This window comes from Lissotriton vulgaris, chromosome 11 (assembly GCF_964263255.1).
Source record: "Lissotriton vulgaris chromosome 11, aLisVul1.2, whole genome shotgun sequence".
NCBI lineage: Eukaryota > Metazoa > Chordata > Amphibia > Caudata > Salamandridae > Lissotriton > Lissotriton vulgaris.
The window spans coordinates 134,528,513-134,550,407 of record NC_141699.1 but is presented as its reverse complement, the minus strand read 5'-3'; the positions used below and the strand labels follow the sequence as shown (position 1 = coordinate 134,550,407).

The 21,895-nt window shown below is 51.4% G+C and overlaps 1 protein-coding gene across 2 annotated transcripts in view; it reads left to right on the top strand.

Moving 5' to 3' along the window:
• Positions 1 to 21,895, top strand: part of ATP6V0A2 (ATPase H+ transporting V0 subunit a2) — a 398,498-nt gene that overhangs the window by 86,800 nt on the left and 289,803 nt on the right. For both annotated transcript variants that reach the window (XM_086942902.1, XM_086942903.1), the window contains one exon: positions 21,095 to 21,192. In XM_086942902.1, the coding sequence (XP_086799028.1) occupies positions 21,095 to 21,192 (98 nt within the window). The remainder of the gene's footprint in view (positions 1 to 21,094; positions 21,193 to 21,895) is intronic.

Sequence of the window (21,895 nt, the reverse complement as noted above, 5' to 3'; positions counted from 1 at the left end):
GTCAGGTCCTCATATGCTTTGAGGCATTGCACGACACACAACTTAGGAGTGTCAGTAAAGGCTGGATAAGAAATGGAACGCGACGACGTCTTAGTGCGTCGGCCCACCGTAAAGGTAACCCCATCCGGGGAAAAAATGCGTGCAGAAACATCCAGCGCGCGCACGTCCGAGACGCGCCTACAAGAGACCAGACATAACAACATGGCCAATTTCGCCGAGAGCTCCTTAAGAGACAGATAAGAATTCGCTGGCCACGACAGGAACAGATTCAGAACCAAATTGACGTCCCAAAGGACGGAGTACCTGGGTTCTGGCGGCAGTGCGAGGCGAACCGCTCGCAGAAGCCGGCACACAAAAGGGTGTTCCCCTACCGGATGGCCATCGATGTTATCGTGGCCCGCAGAAATCGCCGACCGGATAGCATTGATCGTCCTATACGCCAAACCCTTGTCGGCCAAATGAGCCAGGAAATTCAGCACGGGAACAAGGCCGGCGACCATGGGATCCAAATCCCTTCGTAAACACCAACGCATCCACTTAAGCCAAGCGGATCTGTAACGCTTCGTCGTACTATCGGCCCATGCTTTGGAGAGCAAGTGCGCAGCTGACCCCGAAAGGCCCGGGAGCGTCCAGCGTCTCCTGAGAGCCTCCACGCCACGAGGCGGAGAGTGTTCTGCATGACGAGAGGGTGAGGTTCCTGATCCGGGCTCGTCAGGAGCAGAGGAAACAGGGGGAGTAGGATTGGAAAATCCCAAGAAAGTTCCAGAAGAACCGGAAACCATACTTGAGACCTCCACAGCGGTGTAACCAACACCAGTTCCGCACCCTGGCGGCGTATCTGAGCCGCCGTCTGCATGATCATGGAGAACGGGGGAAACGCAAACGGCTGTTCCCGACTCCAATCCTGCAAGAACGCGTCCGTGGCCTCTGCCAGAGGGTCCGGCCTCCAGCTGTAGAACCGCGGCAGCTGGTGGTCGAGACGGGACGCGAAGAGGTCCACCGAGAAGGGGCCCCAGAGGGAGTGTAGCCACCGGAAGACTCCCGGATCCAGTTTCCACTGGCTGGCAACCCTGAGATGTCGAGAGTGCCAATCCGCTACCTGATTGCACTGGCCTGGCAGATACTCCGCCGTCACCGCAATGTGACGAGACAGGCAATAATCCCAGAAGTCCTTCGCTAAGTCCGCCAAGGCGCGAGACCGAGGACCTCCTAGGTGGTTCACATACCGGACCGCCGAAATATTGTCCATCCGTAGCAGGACACAAGCCTTGATTGAATCTTTGGTCCAACAGCGAACTGCGAAGGAGCCCGCAAGGAGCTCCAAACAATTGATATGCAATTGTTGTTCTTCTGACGACCAGGCGCCGCCGGTGGAAAAATCCCCGCACCGGGCGCCCCAGCCCGACCTGCTGGCGTCTGACTCTATGATCAGGTCCGGAGCCGAACCGAAGATCGCTCGCCCATTCCATGCCTCCATGTGAGACAGCCACCATGACATTTCCTCCTTCACTTCGTCCGTGAGAGGGACCCACTGATCGTAACACATCCCACGGCGCAAATGCTGCGCCTTCAGGCGCTGAAGAGCCCTGTAGTGCAGCGGGCCCGGGAAAATCGCCTGGATGGAGGACGACAGAAGACCCACCACCTTGGCGACATGGCGCAGTGACGTACGATCCTTCGCGATCGTCTGCCGGAGCAGGTGTCGTATCTTTGCGACCTTCCGACCCGGCAGGCTCAAGACTGCCTGTACCGAGTCCACCACGAAACCCAAAAAGGTGATCTGCTGAGTGGGAACCAAAACCGACTTGGAGCCGTTGATGACGAACCCCAGTCTCTGAAGCAGGCCGACAGCTTGACGCAGCTGTCCCGCCAGTACCTCTGGGCACTGTCCCATGAGGAGGATGTCGTCTAAGTATACTAACATCCGGACCCCCTGACTTCTGAGAAACTCCACTACCGGGTGGAGGACCTTCGTGAAGCACCACGGGGCCGACGAGAGCCCGAACGGTAGGGCGGTGAATTCGAACACCTTGCCGTACCACAGGAATTGTAGGAAACGACGATGAGGGGGGTGGATGGGAACGACCAAGTAGGCATCCTTGAGATCCAGTCGCACCATCCAATCCCGAGGGAGGAGCACGTCCCGAAGGAGGTGGATCCCCTCCATCTTGAAGTGACGGTAGACCAACCACCCATTGAACTCCTTGAGATTGATCACAGGCCTCTTGCCCCCATCTGTCTTGTCTACCAAGAAGACGTTGCTGAGGAACCCACGCGGGTGGCGCGTTGATAGACGGATGGCTCCCTTGCGCAGCAAGTCTGAGACCTCTTCGTCTATCAAGCGCGCGTCGGAATCTGCAAAAACCATAGGGCGCGGGGGCCTCACCTGAGTTGGCTGGTCGTAAAACTCTATATGGAAACCTCTCACAGTTTGCAAAACCCAAGCATCGGCAGTGAGCAATTCCCACTCCCCGTAAAAGCTTGCCAGCCGCCCCCCAATCGGCACTTGATCTAAGCAAAGTACACTTACCGGGGGCATTTCCTTGTCCGGAGTTCTTCTTGAACCCTCTGCCACCATAGCGTTGTCCCCTGGTGGGGTAGAAGTTGGTGTAGTTGGCCGAGGTCTGGTACTGACCTCTTCCGGAGCCTTGTCCACGGTTGTTGGTCTGCTGACCACGGCCGATCGCGCGGCCCCTGCCGCGACCGGCCCCTCCAGAAAAACGCTGGTGGAACACCCTCTTGATGCTGGACTGGGCCTTGTCCAGCGACGTGAACGTATTCACGAACTTTCCCAGCTCGCGGATGAAAGGCTCACCGAAGAGGCCACCCTGGGCCACGGCACCTGCCTCCGACGAGGCCAGGTCCCCCAGCTTCGGATCCAGCTTGATAAGGAGCGAACACCGCCTCTCCGTGGATAGGGCACAGTTGGCGTTGCCCAAAAATACGATCACCCTCTGGGCCCAGTTGGAGAGCACCTCCGGTGAAATGGCGGTGCCATTCGCTCGGGCCTCCTCCGCCATATCGAGGATCTTCGTGGCGGGCCCGACCGCATCCAACAGCTTGTCCTGGCAGGCCCGCCAGGACCGGTCGATCCCCTTCCTGGGGTCCTTCATGAATTTCGCCAGGAAGGTGGCCATCTTGGGGTCCAATTCTGGTGTCATGGCCACTTTCCCTTCCAGTGTAGGCCGAGGGCATTCCCCGCGCAAGCAACCCCTCGCCTCCTTCTCCAGGGGCTTGCGCAGTCTGCCCGCGACAAACTTCGCCACCGTCTCACCCGGGGCCCAGGCCGCGGAACGGGGGTGGACGATCTCGTCCGGGTCCAGCATGCCCGACTCGTCTCGGGGCATCTCCTTCGCTGAAGGTGCTGGAAGCCAAGAACGGGTCGACTCCCCGTCGTCATCCGTGTCCGGAGAGTCGTAGATCGGGGAGGCGGGCGCAGTAGACACGTCGCCCGAAGTGCCAGGGTCCACCAAGGGCGCCGGAGGCACCGCCGTCGCCTTAGCCAGGAAGGCGTCGCGAAGTCGCTCGAAAGCGCCCTTGTCCACGCCTTGGGCCTCCGATGAAGGTCCCTCACCACGGGGTCTCTTCGGAGCGGGCGGTAACCCGCCGGACGTCCCCGGGAGTTCGGGGGACGGAGGCACCTGCGACGCTGCCAGCTTCGCACACTCCTCCACGATGCGGGCAGAAAGGCGGTCCTCCATGGGTCCTACCACCTCCGTCACGCAACGATAGATGGAGCTGTCCACCGCCTGATAAAACTCATCATCCTGCAGATAGGGGCAGGCCTCCTCGTCGTACTCCCCTTCCATCTCGGAACCAAGGGGCAAATGCGGGGCACCCAAGAGGCCGGCAACCGAGAAAGTTCTCGAATGTGGGCAGGCCCAGCGGCTGCAAACACGTTTTGGGCCAGCTGACGTGGCAGGTGGGCTGCACCAACCCCCAAGCGCGCAGACCCTCCACGCCGGGACCGGGTCTACGTACCCCTCAAGCGCGCTAGGCCACACACGGGTAAAGAGGTGCACAGGTCTCGCCCGAAGACGATTCACGCGGTCAGAACCGCTATACAGACCCCAGAGGGCGTCAAAATTGGCAAAGTACAGACCCGGATCACCAGGTGTCAGAGGGGTACGCGAGGGTCGGCCCCTGCGCAAGCAGACCCCACGGCGTGGCTCCTCACACTGCGGAGGCGCGCCGGAGGGTCGGCGAAGCGACAGGCCGCCCCCGTGCGGTCTATGTACACACCGCACACAAGTGGGAATAAAGTCGCGTAGGAACGATAGAACGTTCCCGCAACCGGGGACTCTGAAAGGGAATAAACCATGCAAGGAGTCCCCAAAGACCGCACACAAGATAATAAATCACAATAAAAGAAGACAAAATAGAAAAGCACTTATCTGGCTGCGGGAGCAGCGAAGAAAGAGAGGAAGATGATGGGAAGTCCGGTTATATAGTGATGATGGACAGAGACAAAGGACTATGGACTATTATTATAAGCAAAGAGACTCTTGGGAGTTGTTGATTTTTTTTGTTGAACATTACGTCAATGCTTTATGTTTAAAGCATTTTTTGTTCTTATTATATCTTTTCCTGAGCTGCTGTGGTTTCTTTATGTTAATAAAGCGAAGGAAGATATAGCATAATCTGAAGCCTCCGGTCCTGACATAGAATTCCAATAGCTCTAACTCTAGCAAATGCGAGACCTATGGCATTGCAAATGCTGCTTTTCTTTAAATACTCCCCTTGGAGTGCATGTGTCTTCATATTCTGTTCAAAGGGGCTGCTTACCCTCACCTTATCTTCCCCATCCCCACACTCCTTTTTGCTTCCCTACTCCCTTCTAGCTTGCTCGGAGTTGCGGGTACGTAAAATGTGAGGCAATGGTTCAGGTATGCTGGTCCTTCATCGGACATTTAGTTATCTGCATGTGTTAAACAGAAAACATTGGCTAGGTTGCGTTTGTGTTGTTCTGTAATGTCCAGCGATAGTCCACACGTAGATAATATATTAAATTACGTGACACCGTTTCCTTAGAAGAGGATCCGGTTGAGCTACTGAGGTGAGTGGCTAGGGGAGTACCTCAAAGTTCTTAAAAACTTAAGTACAAATCCATAGCAGTTGTGTTTTGTGAATTATGGTTGCAAATATTGAATGTACATTTTTAGCACTATACTTACCTTGGTTAGTCAGGGAGCATGTGGCAGTGTTAAGTTTTGTTTCTTGGACATTCCACAACTAAAGTAAACAGCACCGTTGAATATCTTGAAATTGTGTTGATTACAGAAAGGGTTACGTTAGAGGATGTGTGTTTTTAGGTCTCGCCTACAAGCACCTTTAGTTGTAAACTGTCAATTGACATCTATAGCACATCTATTCCTGCACCTTTGCCGCCAGTATAGCGGCTTTGAACATGCCTGATTTTGAAAGGAAATTCCTCTTGAGTGACAATCCCCTTTAAGGCTAATATCACATTGTGGAAATGGTATATGGATTATGTCCTGCATATATGAGAGGGAGACCAGGAATCAGTATCCCCCTTATTTCCTTAGTTAAATAGACGTGACCAATTTCTAAGTTTCACTTGCACACTCAGTAATAAGGAACTCGCCTTCTTGCACGTGAGAATCTTCTTCAACAAGAGGTTTGAATACAGACACACACCACAAACCCACAGAAAAAATAACCCCATAAATTCAACTGTCTCTACCTCGGACCATTAATGGGAAATCTGCTACAGGGAGAGTTTTTAGTTCTAGGAAGGAACTGTAGCAAAATTGCAGATATCAAGGTGCAAGCTGAAGAACTCTCCAACAAACTCAAGGCACGAGGATCATCTGGAAATCATCTTTGAAAAGAGCCAGGAATCAAAACGGACGTGCTCAGAAACACAACACGGACAGTGGTGTAGCAAGGGAGGGTGGAAGTTTGGCCCAGGCGGCGTGGCAATCTGCAGCACCCCTCTTCAGCCGTCGCGGGCCAGCAATCGGAGGAATCTTGCCAGCACACCTCCCCCCACCCCCGCTCTTCAATGAGGCCACCATGGGGGGCAAACACAGGGGCTGCCATGGGTGGCCAAAGGGCTGGAATTGCCCCTGAACACGGATAATAGATTGAGCGTTATTACTACATATAATATAGTGTCCAACCAGGTTAAAAAGATAATGATTAGGAACTAGCGTCTCCTCAAGACGGGTACACTATTCCTTAAGAAACCTCTTTTCATACCCCAAAGCGATATGAGCCTGAGGGCCACATCAGTTCATAGCAGAGGTAGAAAGCTGAGAACTAACACCTACCTTGCACGGTAAACCTTGGAGTAGTGGGCCCCAAACCGTATGGACAGTGGCCTAAAAACACCCGGGGCATTGCAAAAATACACCAACTGCAATTCTGGACTTGTCATTTACATGATTATTTACCCATGTAATCTGAGGTACGTAGGAATGGCCTGCAGGAAGGTGAAAATTCACATTGTGGAACATCGTAGTAACTTGTGCTGTGAAAGGAACAGAACAAAGATGGCTGTGCATTACATCACGGAAGGCTGTACTTTTGATGACTTTAAATGGATAGTGGTTGAGCAGTTGGGCAACACTACTAGGAACTCGGGACGGGTGTTAGTTGAAAGAGAACAAAGCTGGATCTACCAACTATGCAACGATACTGTTTGGAAAAGAGTAAAAAAAAAGAGAAAGCCAAAAGTGAAGAGGACCCTACAAGTGCAGTAGGAATGTAGAAGAAAAGTGCTTGAGGCGGAATCCGACCAGGACAGACTTGGTAGTGGGCTTCCCTCGCATTCGTTAGCATTGGCAGTGCTTACTTCATAAAAGCTTTTGGCTTTTCCCCCCCTTTTTATACACAAAATAAGCACTATTGTGCACTAATATATAGAGGAGTGATCTGTTACTTCTAATGCAGTGTAAAACAGATGTCTATTTGAATGTTTTTAGCTAACAAACCCCATTTTTCCTTGTAAATATACGGTATTTGTGCAGCGTGGGAGTCTGGGTCACCCGAGGAAGAGCCTGAAAGGTTACGGGTGCCAGGTAACTGAGGCTTGATTAAGTGTCAGGTTTGGAAGCTTCCCTTTAACCTCTTGAAGCACACCATTTAACATTGAGCCCCTGATCACATGATGAGTCGTCTTGGGGCCACCGTGTTGATGATGCAGGCTGGAGGACTGCACCGCCGGTCACTCATTAACTGGAGGAGAGTTCAAACAGGTGGATGTATCGGAAGAACAAAGAACTGAAAGGGTGCGGTAGTCTAACTTTAGAACTGCTGACCTTAGGAGAAACCGATTCTTGATTGGCAGCTTCCTGTAGCACACTGTGTGCAGGTCACCTCCTGATGTGCCTGGGGCTAGTCAGGTGTTCCAGTATTGCATTCAGGTGTATTATGAGCAGTGAAACAGTCCAAGTAAATGTGCTTACAAATGACTCAGAAACATAGCTGCCAAGTTTTGAGCATGCATTTTTGAGGCACTTCAATGTTTTCAATGTGCATATTCGTGATATGTCAATGTCTTCTTTATGGATGATAAATTATTGTGGTTAGAAAAGGCAGCTAAGCCCATGTAATGAGGAACATTTTAGAAATGACTTAATTTTACAGTTTCCTGGAAGCAGTCTTAAACCTGATGCAACTCTCATGATTTGCTAAGTTCTAAGGGCATGATCACCTGCCCACTTCCTATCCGCGGTGCAGAAAAGTGAGATCCTGCTTCAAGTGAGGGATGTTAAGAGAGATAAGATTCAGCATCCGGCATCCTCACAGAAACCGCTTCATGATCTGATCTTAACAGGAGAATTTGACCCTGTAGTCCCGACATGTTATCGCAGTGCAGTGACACAATATTTAGTAAATCTGCATATTATTGACCAAGCAGTGTAACTGCGCCTTCATTTTACCCCTATAGCTGCAGTGTATAACCCACCCTTCCAAAAACCACCATGCTATACTCCTTGACACTGAAGCTACTCTTTGTTACCCCAATCACAGACACAAAGTTTTGAGCATCTCATTTATAGTAAATATTTTCCATGTAACATTTCCATAGTTTTTTAGATGTGGCTTTAGCCAAGACCTTTTGAATTTACTAAAATGATAGTTCTATAATATTCTTATAGATGGGAGCTTTCCGCCAGCCCTCTTTACCCATTGGTCTGTTGTCATTCACATTATTCTTCCTCCCACAACAGCGAGTTAGCACTCTTCAGCCTTTGGTTGACTTCATTAGCCTATCACACACAAAGTAGTTCCCTTCAGTGCCAGGAACTACAATTTCAATGTATGGTTTTTGAGACCACAAAATATTTTTGCTTTTAGATTTGTTTTTATTGGCATGGGTTCCCCAACTACCTCAACAAAAACGTTTTCCAAAAACCATCCCAAAAAAACCTTGACAAAGCCAAAAGGCTGGCAGCCAACACCAGCTCTATCAACATTGCGAATGCTATTCTACCAGTAAAAGCTTCACTAAAACCATGGCAAAACAAAATAATCATTAACAAATTCAAAATACTTGCAGCAAACACCAGAGCCATTGGCTTTGCCAATACTCTCTTATGATGGGGCTGCGTTTTGGAGAAAAAAGGTAACATCTGATTCTTTGTTCACGAAATCATTCACTTTTTAAAAGTTACATCTGAGTTATCTCTAATGTATGTCTGAAGTATTGTACACCTCACTATGGCTGTCTGTCTAGTGTCAGCCTCTGCTATGCAAGTCAGCACTGGAGAGGTTTGTCTGTGTCTCTCTGCTACACTTTTCTATACCAGAGACTTCTTCTACTGTGTTCTGTGCCATAATGTCTGTCTCTGCTGCACTATTGTGGTTCATACAGGTCAACATAGAGCCTGTTTCACTATGTCATTTTGACCCAGACTGCCTCTAACTCGTTTGTCTCTCAACTGAGACTTTCCAAGAAACGCTTTGCACGGTCTGTCTCTTCTACGGATTATTATTAAAGATAAATGTCTTTTCTTTTTTTTTCCCGAACCTTTTTATTGGCTTCAAAATTGCTGCTTATGGTATACAATTACCCCAAATGTCAACCCTGTAGGTTAGCAAATTATAATTACATACTATTTAGGTTTAAAGTATTTTATTAAGGCACAAAAACACGGGGAGGGGAGCAGGAGGTCAAGCAGACATACAGTACAAGAAGCGGAACGTTGCAGCGAGTCAGAAGAAAAGCAGGGAGGCAGGAAGCCCCAGAGGGTAACAAGGCAAAGACATAAGGCAATAAGGCATTGTGAACGACCCCCCTGTAGACCCCCACTCCCTAGGCAAGGCTGAGCCCGAATAGCACCCCGCAACACAGTAAAGGAGAAGCATACAGTTCCACCAACCCCCCGACCCCAGAAAAGAAGAAGAAAGAAAAGCAAAGGAGGAAAAGAAAGAAAACAATACCCCAACATCCCCGTCCGAAAGTCAGCATTAGAAGCATATAACCCCTCTTCCCGCCCCCAACCCCTGGCCCCCGATCCGCACTTTCACTCCGCCGCAGCCGCCGGCGGCGTCAGCCTAAGGAGGCGCAAATACCGTGAACACGTGAGCTCGTGAAATTCCGTGGACAGCAGTGCCAAAAAGGGGTGCCAGAGCTCCTCAAACTGGTCAACATTCCCAGCCACCGTTAGCGACATCTTCTCCATGCCCAGTACCTGCCAGAGCCTATGCAGCCAACCAGTGATAGAGGGGGCAGTGGGGGTGCGCCAGAGTACAAGTATGTTCTGAACGGCGGAGCCTAGCGCAATCGCAATCTGCCTGCCCCTGCGGGATTTCAGCGGGTACATCAAGTCATTGGGGAGGCCTAGCAAGACATACGCGAGGAAGCGCGGGAGATCGATCTCAAAACGCCTATCCACCTCATCTAAGACTTCCTTCCAATAGACCGACAGCACCGGGCACTCCCAGAGAATGTGCGTGAGGGTGCCCTCCTGTCCGCAGCCGCGCCAGCAACCTTTATCGCCGATTTTGCGCATCTCATAGAGCCGCTCCGGGGTGTAGTACCAATAGGTGGACACTTTAGTGAAGGTTTCCGTCAGCCCAGTGTGGTACGCAGAGTGCCTCGCCCGATACGCAATCCTGTCCCACTCCTTGTGACTCAGGGTCCTGCCCAGTTCCCTGTGCCAGCGCTCCCTCCCTGGGTTATGGTAATGAAACGGCGGGGGTTGGAGAAACTTATACAAATCAGTGATGAGCTTGGCGTCCGAGGTCCGGGTTACCAACCATCGCTCGTAGGGCGTAATCGAACGGGCGGCGACGTCACGCACTGGGGGTTGAAGAGCCCAGTGGCGGACTTGCATGTAACGCAGTCTGTCCCCTTCCGTCAGGCCAAACTCCTGTCGGAGCTGCTGGAAGGGGAGCACGCCCTCCGGCCCGTACATCTGGAAAAGCGCCCTGCAACCCGCGCTCACCCAGTGGGAAAAGGCTCCCGGCTCCAGACCCGGGGTAAAGTCCGGATTGCCAGCAATGGGAGTGAACGGCGATGGAAAAGTGGTGAGCTCACGCAGCTCACACACCGCGTCCCACACTCTTAGCGGGACCCGGGTGATAAAAGAGGCGTAGAGATTAGGCGGGCGGTGAGTGCGCCGCAGGAACGGGACCTCCTGGAGGGTACGGCCTGCAACTGCCTGGTCTTGAAAGAGCCAGTGTTTGTCCGATTCCCACCGGCTCCACTCCACTAAATACCGGAGCTGCGCCGCCTGAAAGTACTTCCGGAGGTCCGGGACTCCGAGACCCCCCGCCTCCGGGGCAAGCATAGAGAGGACCCGCTTCATCCGAGGTTTACGGCCCTGCCACACAAAGCGGGAGATGTCTGCCTGCGTCTGCCGTATCCAACCCACGGGGGGCTGGAGAGGCAGAGCGCGAAAAAGATACAGGATCTGAGGCAGTATCGTCATCTTCACCGCCGCGATACGGCCCAGCCACGAGAGTAGGCCCTTGTTCCATCGGCCGAGTTCCTCTTTGATCTTTTTGCCCAGAGAGGAATAGTTAGCTGCGACCATGGCAGGCAGGGAGGGAGCAAGCAAAATTCCCAGGTAAGGCACCGTGGAGGAGGACCACTGCAGAGGAAAGAGACTCTGAAGGTCCCGTCTGGTGTCGGCAGAGAGCGACACATCCAGTGCAGCCGACTTAGTCATATTCATTTTAAAGCCCGCCACGCGGGCAAAAGCGTTCAGTTCCTGGACGCAGGCAGGGAGCGACCGCCTGGGGTCATCCAGGGTCAACAAGACATCGTCCGCGTATAAGCTGACAGAATGCGTGTATTGCCCCATCTTCACCCCAATAGCGTCCGGGTTATCGCGAATCCTCTGTGCAAACGGCTCCATATAAAGGGCAAAGAGGAGCGGCGAGAGGGGGCAACCCTGTCTCGTGCCGCGCTCAATGGCAAAGCTGCTGGAGCTGTGTCCATTGACACGCACTGACGCTGACGGTCTCCTATAGCAGTTAAAGACCATAGTGCGGAACTTCTCGCCGATCCCCAGTTTCCCAAGGACCAGCTCGAGATATGGCCAATGAACCCTATCAAAGGCCTTCTCCGCGTCGACCGATAGCAGCATCCGCTCCCCCGGGACGCGTGAGGCCTTTTCCAGCACGTGCGTCACCCTCTTTGTGTTGTCGACCGTCTGCCTACCGGGTACAAAACCGGCCTGGTCCGCTTCCACCAAACCTGGTAGGTGTAGACCCAGTCTGGCCGCCAAGATTCCGGTGTAAAGCTTGAGGTCCACATTGAGGAGCGAGATGGGCCGGTACGAGCCGCACAGGGTCCGGTCCTTCCCCGGCTTGGGGATAACCGACACAGTCGCTGAGAGAAGGTCCGGTGGGATGGCTCCCGGTTCGGAGAAGGAGTTGAACAAGCGAGCCAGTAGAGGCGCGACAGTGGGACAGAAGGTCTTGTAAAACAAGGCCGTATAGCCATCCGGGCCCGGGGCTTTACCATGCTTTAGCCGTGCAATCGCGGAGATGACCTCCTCCACGTGAATGTCCCTCTCTAGGTGGTCCGCCTGGGAGGGGTCCAGGGCCGGGAGGGTCACGGATTCCAAATAGGCCTCAGCCTCTCCCGGTGGGGAAGGCTCTGCAGCGTACAGCGCCTCGTAAAAGGAACGAAAGGAATCTGCCACCTCCGCGTCACCGGAAACCGGGATCCCATCCACTCCCACCAGCTCCTTTACCACATTGCGTTGCTGCGCAGCCCTGAGCCTATGGGCCAGGAGCTTACTGCACCTGTCTCCGCCGGTGTAAAAGGCATGCTTCAGGCGCAGCGCTGCATACTCCGCCCGATCTAGATCCAACGCAGAGAGGAGTTTCCGTGCCGCCTTCAGCTGCTTCCAGACACGAGGAGCCCCTGTTCGGCGGTGAACCTGCTCAAGCTCCCTAACCTGCGCCGTCAGTTCCTCCCTCTTGCGTCGGCGTTCCCTGTTTTCCGCCGAGGAAATGGAGATAAACTCCCCCCTGATGACCGCTTTCAAAGCCGCCCACTGCGTTGCCAGGGACGTGGCAGAGTTGTTATTGTGGGTCAGGTAGTCCTGGATGACCTCCTCCACTCGCTTCACAACCGATTTCTTATGGAGAAGCGTGTCCCGAAGCCGCCACATCCCCCTAGAGGGGGGGGCCGCTGGCCAAGCAAAGATTCCGGAAACCGGTGCGTGGTCGGACAGGGACAAGACCCCGATGTCTGCCGCTGTGGCGGCCGAACAAAGCGGTCCGCTCACCAAGAGGTAATCCAACCGTGAATACGTGCGGTGCGCGTTGGAGAAATAGGAGTAGTCCCTATCGGTGGGGTGCATGGCGCGCCAGAGGTCATGCAGGTCCATTTCCGCAATCTGGTCCTGTACCGCCCCAGAAAGCTCCCCTGTCTGCGGAAAGCGCTGGGCAGACCTATCCAGGGTGGAGTCTAAGACCATATTCAGGTCTCCCCCTAAGATGATATGGCGATCGGGCGAGGCAGTAACGTCCACCAACACTGATTCCAGGAAGCGATCCTGGTGGTCATTTGGGCTGTATACCGAACCAACCGTAAAGGCCACACCTCCCAAACGCATGCGATACACTAGAAGCCTCCCCTTCTGCTCAGCATGTTTATGCAACACCTCCCCCCTGCAGGAGCTGGCTAGAAGAATGGCCACCCCAGCAGTCTTAGTCGCAGCAGAGGAAAGGAGTTGCGTGGGGAACTTGGCAGAGCGCAACCTATGTCAATCTTTGGAAAGTAAATGGGTTTCCTGCAGGAGGCAGATATCCGCCTGCGACCCCTCCAACAGGGAAAGGATCGCCCTACGCTTCACGGGGTTATTCAGACCCTTAACATTAAGGGTCACTACTTTCAGGGGCGGCATCGCCTCCAGGGAAACAACGCGCTATGCAGCGAGCGAGGGATCAGCGGAGGGGGCGCGCGGGGCAGGGGCGCAGGGAAGGCCAAAGGCAGCATCGCACATGGTCGGACAGCTTCGGACGGGACCCCCCCACACCAAACCAACAGTTAAACCCCCCCAGAACCAACCCATAGCAACCAACCAAAACAAAAAACAGGAAACAACACCCCATAGTCTCAGTCTAGCCCAAGTGGGCGAGTCTGCAGAAAATAGTCAAGTGGACGTCCAGCCACACGCCTCCCCCCTCGCCCCCCCAGCCCCCAGCCCCAGCCCAGCATCGTTAAAGCTAAGAGTCTCTCCCCCCGGAGAAAAGTTAGGCCGTTAGGGCCACACCAGTAGTTTCAGGCAAGTTCCTGGCCGCAGTCCTCAGGGCCTCCGCCATGTCTGCTCTGATGGTGGGCGAGTCTGGACGACTCGCCGTCGCTGACGATTGGCGCCTCCTCGATCTCCGTCGGCCCCGCCGTTCGGGGCGCCGCCACGCGGGTGTAGCCCCCTCCTCCTCCGTAGCAGTAAGGCCCAGTACTCCACAGACATCTTGTAAAGAGCGCAGCTGATGCAGCACCCCATTCCATCGAAAGATAAGACGGAAGGGGTGACCCCAGGAATAGGCTGTCTCATGCTCTCGCAGAAAGTCCGTAGCGATGCGAAAAGACCTGCGCTTCTGCAGTGTGATGGCTGACAGGTCCTGATAGAGCGCCACAGGTCTTTCTCGGAAGGTCAGTGGTTGCTTCCTGCGGGCCTCCGTCATGATGCGCTCTTTTAGGGGGAAATCCGGCAGGAATGCCAGGATATCAGGCGGGGGTGCCGATGACTGGCGCTGGCGGCCTACCCTGTGTGCTCTGTCAATGCGGATCGGGAAATCCGCTCCTTCCTCCAAGATGTCGCGGAACAGGTCCTGCAGATAGGCCACCAGGTCCGCACCTTCATCCGCGGATGGAACCCCTCGCACCCGGATGTTATTCCGCCTGGACCTGTTCTCGAGGTCCTCCGAGTGGGCCTGGAGCTCGACACATTGCTCCCGGAGGCGGAGGACGTCCTGCTGGAGATGAGTTATCTCTTCATCGCGACGTTGGGCCGCCGTCTCCACAGTATCGACCCGCTCGCCCAGGCCTTCGACTTCCCTGCGCACTTCCCGGACCTCTCCAGCCACTTCGGTCTTAAGAGTTTGAAATTCCTCCTTGAGGGAGCTGAATAAGTCCTCCATGAAGGACCTCGTGACTGGCGGCTCGCCCACGGTTGCGTCCGTTGATGCCCGGGAGGCCCCCGGGGATGGCTGCGCCCTGTCGCGTAGTTGCTGGGACCTGCCGAGCATTTCCGGCAAAGTGCGATCTCCTCGTGCCGCGCCACGTCTCCCAGTCATCTTGGCCCCCGGTGAAGCCTAGGGTCAGTTGCTGTAGGCGAGCGCCACCGCTCGCGGGCACCCGATGTGAGGCCCTCGTCGGGGACAAGGGTAGTGCGTCACAGGCGACAAAATGGCGGCCCGGGCCTGGGCAAGACGACCCCCGGGCCAGCAGGGCAGGCAGCAACGTCCAAAGTGTAGGCCTCCAGCTTCGCACTCCCAGGGGGGGCAGCAGATGAGTCGGTACCAGGACGAGCCGAGGCTCCCGTGTGAGAAGGGCGCAGGCAAAGGCCACTGGGCTCAGCTACACAAAGACAAGATGGCGGGAGGGTGGAACCCAAGAAGGCAGCCCGGGCTAGCAAGTCCGTGGGCAACCCTCAAACAGCAACGGGTCCGGAAAGTGTGAAACCGATGTCTCCCTTCACCACCAGTTGATTGCCCGGTTCGGGCACTGCTCGAACTCCGCCATCCAGTGCCTCCAGGCGCGGAGTTCGCAAGTCGGCACTCCTCGAAACCCAGGGGAGGGGGAAGATCGCCGGCGCAGGGCTGGGGTTCGTCGCCCAGCAATGGTGCTTGCCACCAGGGCACCGGCCAGGAAGCCTCCACACTCCGCGTAGTCAGTCTAGTCCGCTCCCCCGGGATCTCCGGCTTTCAGTTTTTCAGCACTCGGCCCAGCCGAGGCGCGCGGACAGCGCCGCAATACGCTCCGCCTCCAGGCTCTTCACCTCGGGGCGACCCGGGCTCCACTCCTCGGAGCGGTCTCCGAATAAACTTTTCGGGGACTTCCCCCGGGGCCACAGAAGTCAAAGTGGTATCAAAATGTGCCCCACGAACTCTGGCACAGTTCTCTCGCCCGCAGTGCAACCGCGGGGGGAGAGAAGCGCAGGAATCGGGGCTCGGGCTGAGCTGGGCCGGAGGAGCTACGGGAGGAAGCGTCCGCTCACCCTGCCATCTTGGCCACGCCCCCCTACATACTATTTAGGTGTGATAAAGTGCCCACACATTTATCGATCTATCGATCTATCGCTCCAAGGCAACAATATTTTTAATGTTCTTATTTCAAGGACTACATAAATTATGAGGTACTTTCAAAGATTTGCACTGAGACCCCGAAAAGCAAGATGGCAGCTGCGTAGTTGCGGCTGAGATGCAGTAGGCAGTGAGGTCATGGTCGGTTAAGCCTCAAGGAGTATGCCATTCAGCAACCAAATGAGAGCTTCTAACCCCGTTGCCCAATGTATGCGGCGAAAACTTACCGGGTGATATTGCGGGGACTGGCGAGCTGTCTCTCCGAGGCAGCGACTGTATTCCAGGCTTTCCTGTTTCCCGGCTGCTGGCTCTCTGAAGGTGTTCGGGACATTGGTGGGTGGAGCGGCGTGAGAACGCTGGAGGTGGAGCTCGGAGCGAAGCTCGGAAGCAGTGTGAAGCAGAGAAAACTGAGGTCATGGAGCCCCAGGAGTGTTTCGATTGTTTCGCGCCCGGAGTCCGAGCAACAGCAAGCCAGAGCAATGGCCCCAAAAGTGAACACAGGGGGAAAAGCATCCCTAAAAAAGAAGGCTGGTAATGATCCCACAGGCGCCTCTGGAGCAACTGGCGGAATAACTAGCGTAGGAGTGGAGACTGAAACACCGGCGAAAGTGAAAGCACAAACACCCTCTCAGGAGCCCGAGGAAAAAAAGTAAGCAGCCCACTGTCGGGACCCGACGGGCAACCGCAACCACCACCATTGCGGAGATGTTTACCCGCAGCGGTAAGGAGAGGGGGGCTAAAGTGGCTGAGGCTGCAATAAAGGGGAAGTGTGAGGTTGTTTACCAAACGGAGGGCGCTGGTAATGGTATTCCTGCGCGTCTGGCAGATGTCGGCAGTATAAAAGCTAGCATAGACAGTCGATCCCTCCAGGACGATGAAGGTACCCTCACCCCAGTATCCAAAAGTACTTCTCACAGAGTGGTCGTTAACTTGCTGGGGGATGCCTCAAGCTCGGCTACTGCGCCCCAGAATGCTGGGTTGGGGGATATGGGCGATGCAGAGGAGGGTGCTACTCTAGCAAATACTGCACCAGGATCAATTACAAAGCCAAACAAGAACTATAAGATCCAGGACTTGGTCAATACTTCCGAAGTTGTTATTAGAAACTCTGACCCCTCGGGCACCCTGGCTTCTCAGATAGACAGGGAGAAGGCTCCCAGTGAGTGTTTTTTTCAGTGTCAGAGGAGGCTGATTGGTCCGAAGAGGAAGAGGAGCATAACTCTGACATAGATGAGAGCAATGCAGAATCAGAAAGCGATCCGGAACAGGACCATCCGGCAACGGCAGTAAAATCCGCCGCCCCTCTGAAAGGTCAGGAACATCCCCAAGGGGGTCTGAGATGGGACCACTCATCCACTACACCATTACAGGGGAGCCCTAACCTCGAATCAACTCAACTGTCAATGCTGGAAGTAATTCACCAGGAGATCATAGCACATAGGGAGGAGACCAGGCAGGATAATCGCAAGGCCCAAGCGGCAATGAGGAAAATGAAGGGCGTAGTAGGAAACTATCTAAGGCTTGTGTTAATAATGTGGGGGCAGAGTGTCAAATCTGGAGGAAAGGGTGGTCTCAACAGAAGCGGAGGCTGCTGCTGCTACTAGTAAGGTCGAATCTTATGGTGCCCAGGCAATGTACATACAATGGAAGCTCAAAGAGTTGGAAAATAGGCTCAGGAGGAATAACTTGAGGGTCTTGGGCATACCCGAGGGCTCAGGGGGGTCTGATGTAAGAGCCTACGTCATCAAACTCTTTGAGCAATCTTTTCCCGAGCTAGCCAGCTGGAGCTGGGTCGTTGAAATCCAGAGGGCACATCGGACCCCCTTCAAGATACGCCAGTGGCCGTACCTTTCATCCGCTTCCAGACGCCAGGTTGATGAGGTGTCTTGAAACTTGAGGGCCATACCCTCTACCATCGCTGCATTGCACAGATATCTCTGCAAGTGTGCATTAGCAATTTCCCAGCCCCTGATTGGTGCCCAGCCGTATCATTCAGATTACCTGTGAGCCACCGGATTCTTTTTCGTCGCAATTGTTGGGCCTTTTCATTTCTTGGTGGTCCACACATACTCAAGAGGATATTTGCAAGATTCATCCTACCTTGGAGGTATTATCCACATCACAACCTCCCTCTACATTCGTCATCATTCTCTCTATCCCTTGAAATATCTGGTATTGACGATTGGTTGTTTTAACCGGTTTTCCAGTCTGTCTTTTTTTGTCTTGCAATAGACGGTTACCTGATGAAGGCTGAAAAGCCGAAACGCGCGTAGTCCCTACCTACCGCATTGCCTCCATCGCTTTTCTTGTCTTATGCTATGTGTATGTCCGTTATGTGTTTTTTATGAGTTTTTATAATGCTACTGTGTAAATAATGGATCACACCTTAAATGCATAACAGTATGAAATATAATGAATAATTGCAAAATAAGCTTTTTTGATTAATAAAAATTTAATTTTTTTTTAACAGGTTGGTGATTAGTTCTCTTTCATGTGGGTTTTCTATTTGTTTGTTTAATCAGTCCTGACCTTTATTCTTGCGTTCTAACTTGGCTATAGACCTTTTTCAAACTTGGTGATTTTCCCTATGTATAGCAAGTTCATTATTATATAGGGGTCCCCTACTTCTAAAAACAATTAGAAGATCTATTAAATACATGTCCTTGCCACAGGAAAGGGGAGGCCTGAATTTGCCAAACCTCAGATATTATCATTGGTCTTGTCTCCTCACGCAGATGGCTATATTATTTGATCCTGTGGGAAACAGCATAAACATCTCCAACAAACAAGATGTGATTCCCTCTATTTTCGAGTTGGCGTTAGGTAGTGAGGCAATCGGGGTATTATTAAGGAGAGCGGAAAGAAGGTATTATAAAAAATCAAGATATAAAATATTGGAAGAGATATGGGGGGTCTGGGTGACTTTCCAGAAAGTTCTGGGAATCCCTAGATACAATCCCCATACTCCACTGTGGGACTCTGGTCTCTTCCCTAATTTGTGTAACGATGGGTGTTGGAGACACTGGGAGCGACAGGGTATCCTGACACTGGGGCAAATCATGGTGAGGGATGAGTGCAGATCTCTTGAAGACCTGAAAAACAGGTACTCCCTCCAGGGTAGCCAAGATTACAAATACGCTCAGGTGGTCAATACAATCAAATCAAAGAGACCTCGTATCACTCTAGATAAGAGGTGCAGCATCTTGGATTATCTGAAGGGAGGATGCCGAAGAATCAAGGGAGTATACAGGCTATTTATGGAGGGATCTCAGGACGATATGGGTAAATCCGAGGCAGCCTAGGCTTCCAAATTGGAGGATCCGGATATCGGCCTTGATAGAGCTCTTTTAATGGATAAAAGATTTTTACGCTCTTCCAATCTAAGAGCTCAACATTTTAAAACATTTAATCTATTCTATACCCCTTTCAAGCTTTATGATTGGGGCAAGAGGGCGGACAACAACTGCCCTAGATGCTCTAAAGGTCCAGCTGATATCACCCACATGTTTTATCAGTGTGAGAAACTTGAATCAATAAAAACGGAGATTGAGGTATTCTGGGAGGGGCTGCTAGATGCTAAAATAAATCTATCCCCAACATTGATGATCGTAGGATGTGAAAGCAAACTGAATCTAAATAATGAGACTGAAGCCTTAGTTTTTATCTCTACAGCTGTATTGCATATATTAATTTCAGCTGCTTGGAAAGATACGTAGGCCCCAACCTTTCAAATGTGGATATCTAGATTTTTAGGTATGCATAATGTTGAGGCGGCCCTGTATGAACTTAAGGGTAAAAAAATAAGAGAAATGGGATTGAAGATCTGGGCACTAGTGGCCGCTTGTCCGGTCACCAGATTGTAGCAGGTTTATAACGGTACTAAAAATGCCACAGGATATATGATATTGTATATAATTGCTGTTTTCTCTTGTTCTCCTTAACCTGATATATCTCACTTTATTTTAGAAACCTTAAGCATCATGTTTTTACCTGAAGCCCTATCGGTTTCAAGGCAGCCGACTTATTAACCAATAAATGGAATCAATTTAATCAGATTTTAATTAATGGGATTCGCCAAATCGTTTTTGTATCTCTCCTGTTTTATATACTGCTGGAAGACCGTATTTATATTGTATTTGTATTTTTTGTATAATCTGTATAGTGCTGTATATTGTGTCTCATGAATTCTCAATAAAAAAAAAATTTTAAAAGGAAAGAGAAAAGAAAAAAAAGGGGAAACAAAATTGAGGTACTTTCTTAAACCTGTAGTTATGAACATTGAATCGTAATACAGATAGACGGTACATTTGCACATTCTAACACAACATAGCTGGAAATGTGCCATGTCTATGAAGCATAAGAGTTGTTAAATCACGTTGTTTATAATGGGTCCTTAAAGGGAGAATGAAATTAAAGCTACAATAGCTAAGGTTTAGATCTTTGGAGAGATTTTGAGGAGAAAATATGGAACTCTTTTGGAAAAAGAAAGGGACGGTTATACGAGACTCATCAACCCCAGAAGTTGTTCTTGTGGGTTTTTTCTTCTCGGGCGATCGGTGTCCAGCTTGTTGCACAATTTTCTGTTTTTAGCGACGATGAGTCTCAAATGTTGGAGCGCTACATTATCTGCACTACTTGGAAAGTGCAACCTTGCCCACCTGAGTGAAGGTTCAGTTTACTTGTTTATTTCTACTCTGAAATTATGGTTTTGCTGTTGGGAGAATCACAACTAATTTGTCAGATAATGGTAAATCCAGACTTACTTGAGCATCTAAGCACTTAGTTACTGGGGTTATGAGTTGTTAATGTCAACGATTTCATTGCTAAGTTTGTTGATTTCTTTTCAAAGGTCTCTTAGGAATTTGCATTAGAAAAGCATGTGTATGAAGTTAGTCTTAGGGTCTTGACAGTTCCAACAGATATTTTTGTACCATTCCTGAGTTTTTCAGTCTAGTAGGTATTTAGTATCCCTAATCTACAGTGTGTTTCAAGTATTGGTATTACTTTACAATGGAAAGCACCACATTAGTGGCCATTTGTCTTTGATAATTGCCGAGGCCTGCTATATAAGCATCATTGTCCCATTTCGTAGCCGGCCATGTGCGCCACTTGGTAGGGCTACTAAAAAAAGTTTTCTAACCAGAAGTCTTTCTTTCATCGAATTTAGGAAAATTTGATACAGTATTGCCAACATGTTGTCCCAGTGCACCACCATATTTGGTCAAACTACAGATTTACAATTGTGGTTCTGTTTCCAGTATGACAGTGTTATAGATTGCCCTGCATGTTTTCATTTTTAAATATAAAGTAACAAGCCTGACCCGTTTACATTCTTTTTCTTTACCAATTCCAGACTATTTGCTGCAAGAAATCAAGAAAGCTGACATTCCTCTTCCAGAGAGCCCTATTATTCCTCCAGCTCCTTTACCTAAGCACATGTTAGACGTACAGGTAAGTTGTCAATGTTTTTGTAAATTGCACAGGTGTCTTTCTGCAACTTTATTGATGCTAGCCAGTTTCAAGGTGTTTTGGCGGCCTTGGAAGGTACAGTGTTAGCCCCCTGACCCTTTTTGCTCGCTTTCTGCTCCAGACCACTGCAAATCAAAGTAAGGGTGCTGACACACCCCGCACACACATCACACCTCCCAACGGTTAAAGTAACGTTATAGTTAGGTGAATGTCAATGACAGCAATAAAGTTTGAACTAAAAAAAAAAAAGAAATTTACCAGTTATAGTTAGCAAACCTAACTTTAATTTGTGCCCCTGCCATGGCCGCTGACAGGGGACTAAGTCCAAGGGTCCAGTAATGGATGTCAGCAACATTTTTCTCATGTTGCTGGCAGACAATCAGAGTGCTCGCTCCCACACAAGTCCGATGGGCTAAGGGGAAACAAGGTCCCTGACCCAATTAAAACACTTCATTATTAAGTTGACACTCCCTAGCGACTCTCGTGGACCTAACCGTCCAGATACGCAAACATTTTTAGACTTTAATTTCTCAAAATCACTGACGGGATTTACAACAATTCACAAAAAATACAATCTACTGTCCAAGATCTAGCTTCCTACCCAGCCAGTCCAGCAATAGAATAAGTCAGGGCATGTGCATTGAGATAGATAGGTTCTCATTGTGCGAGGCACGATGCGTGCAGC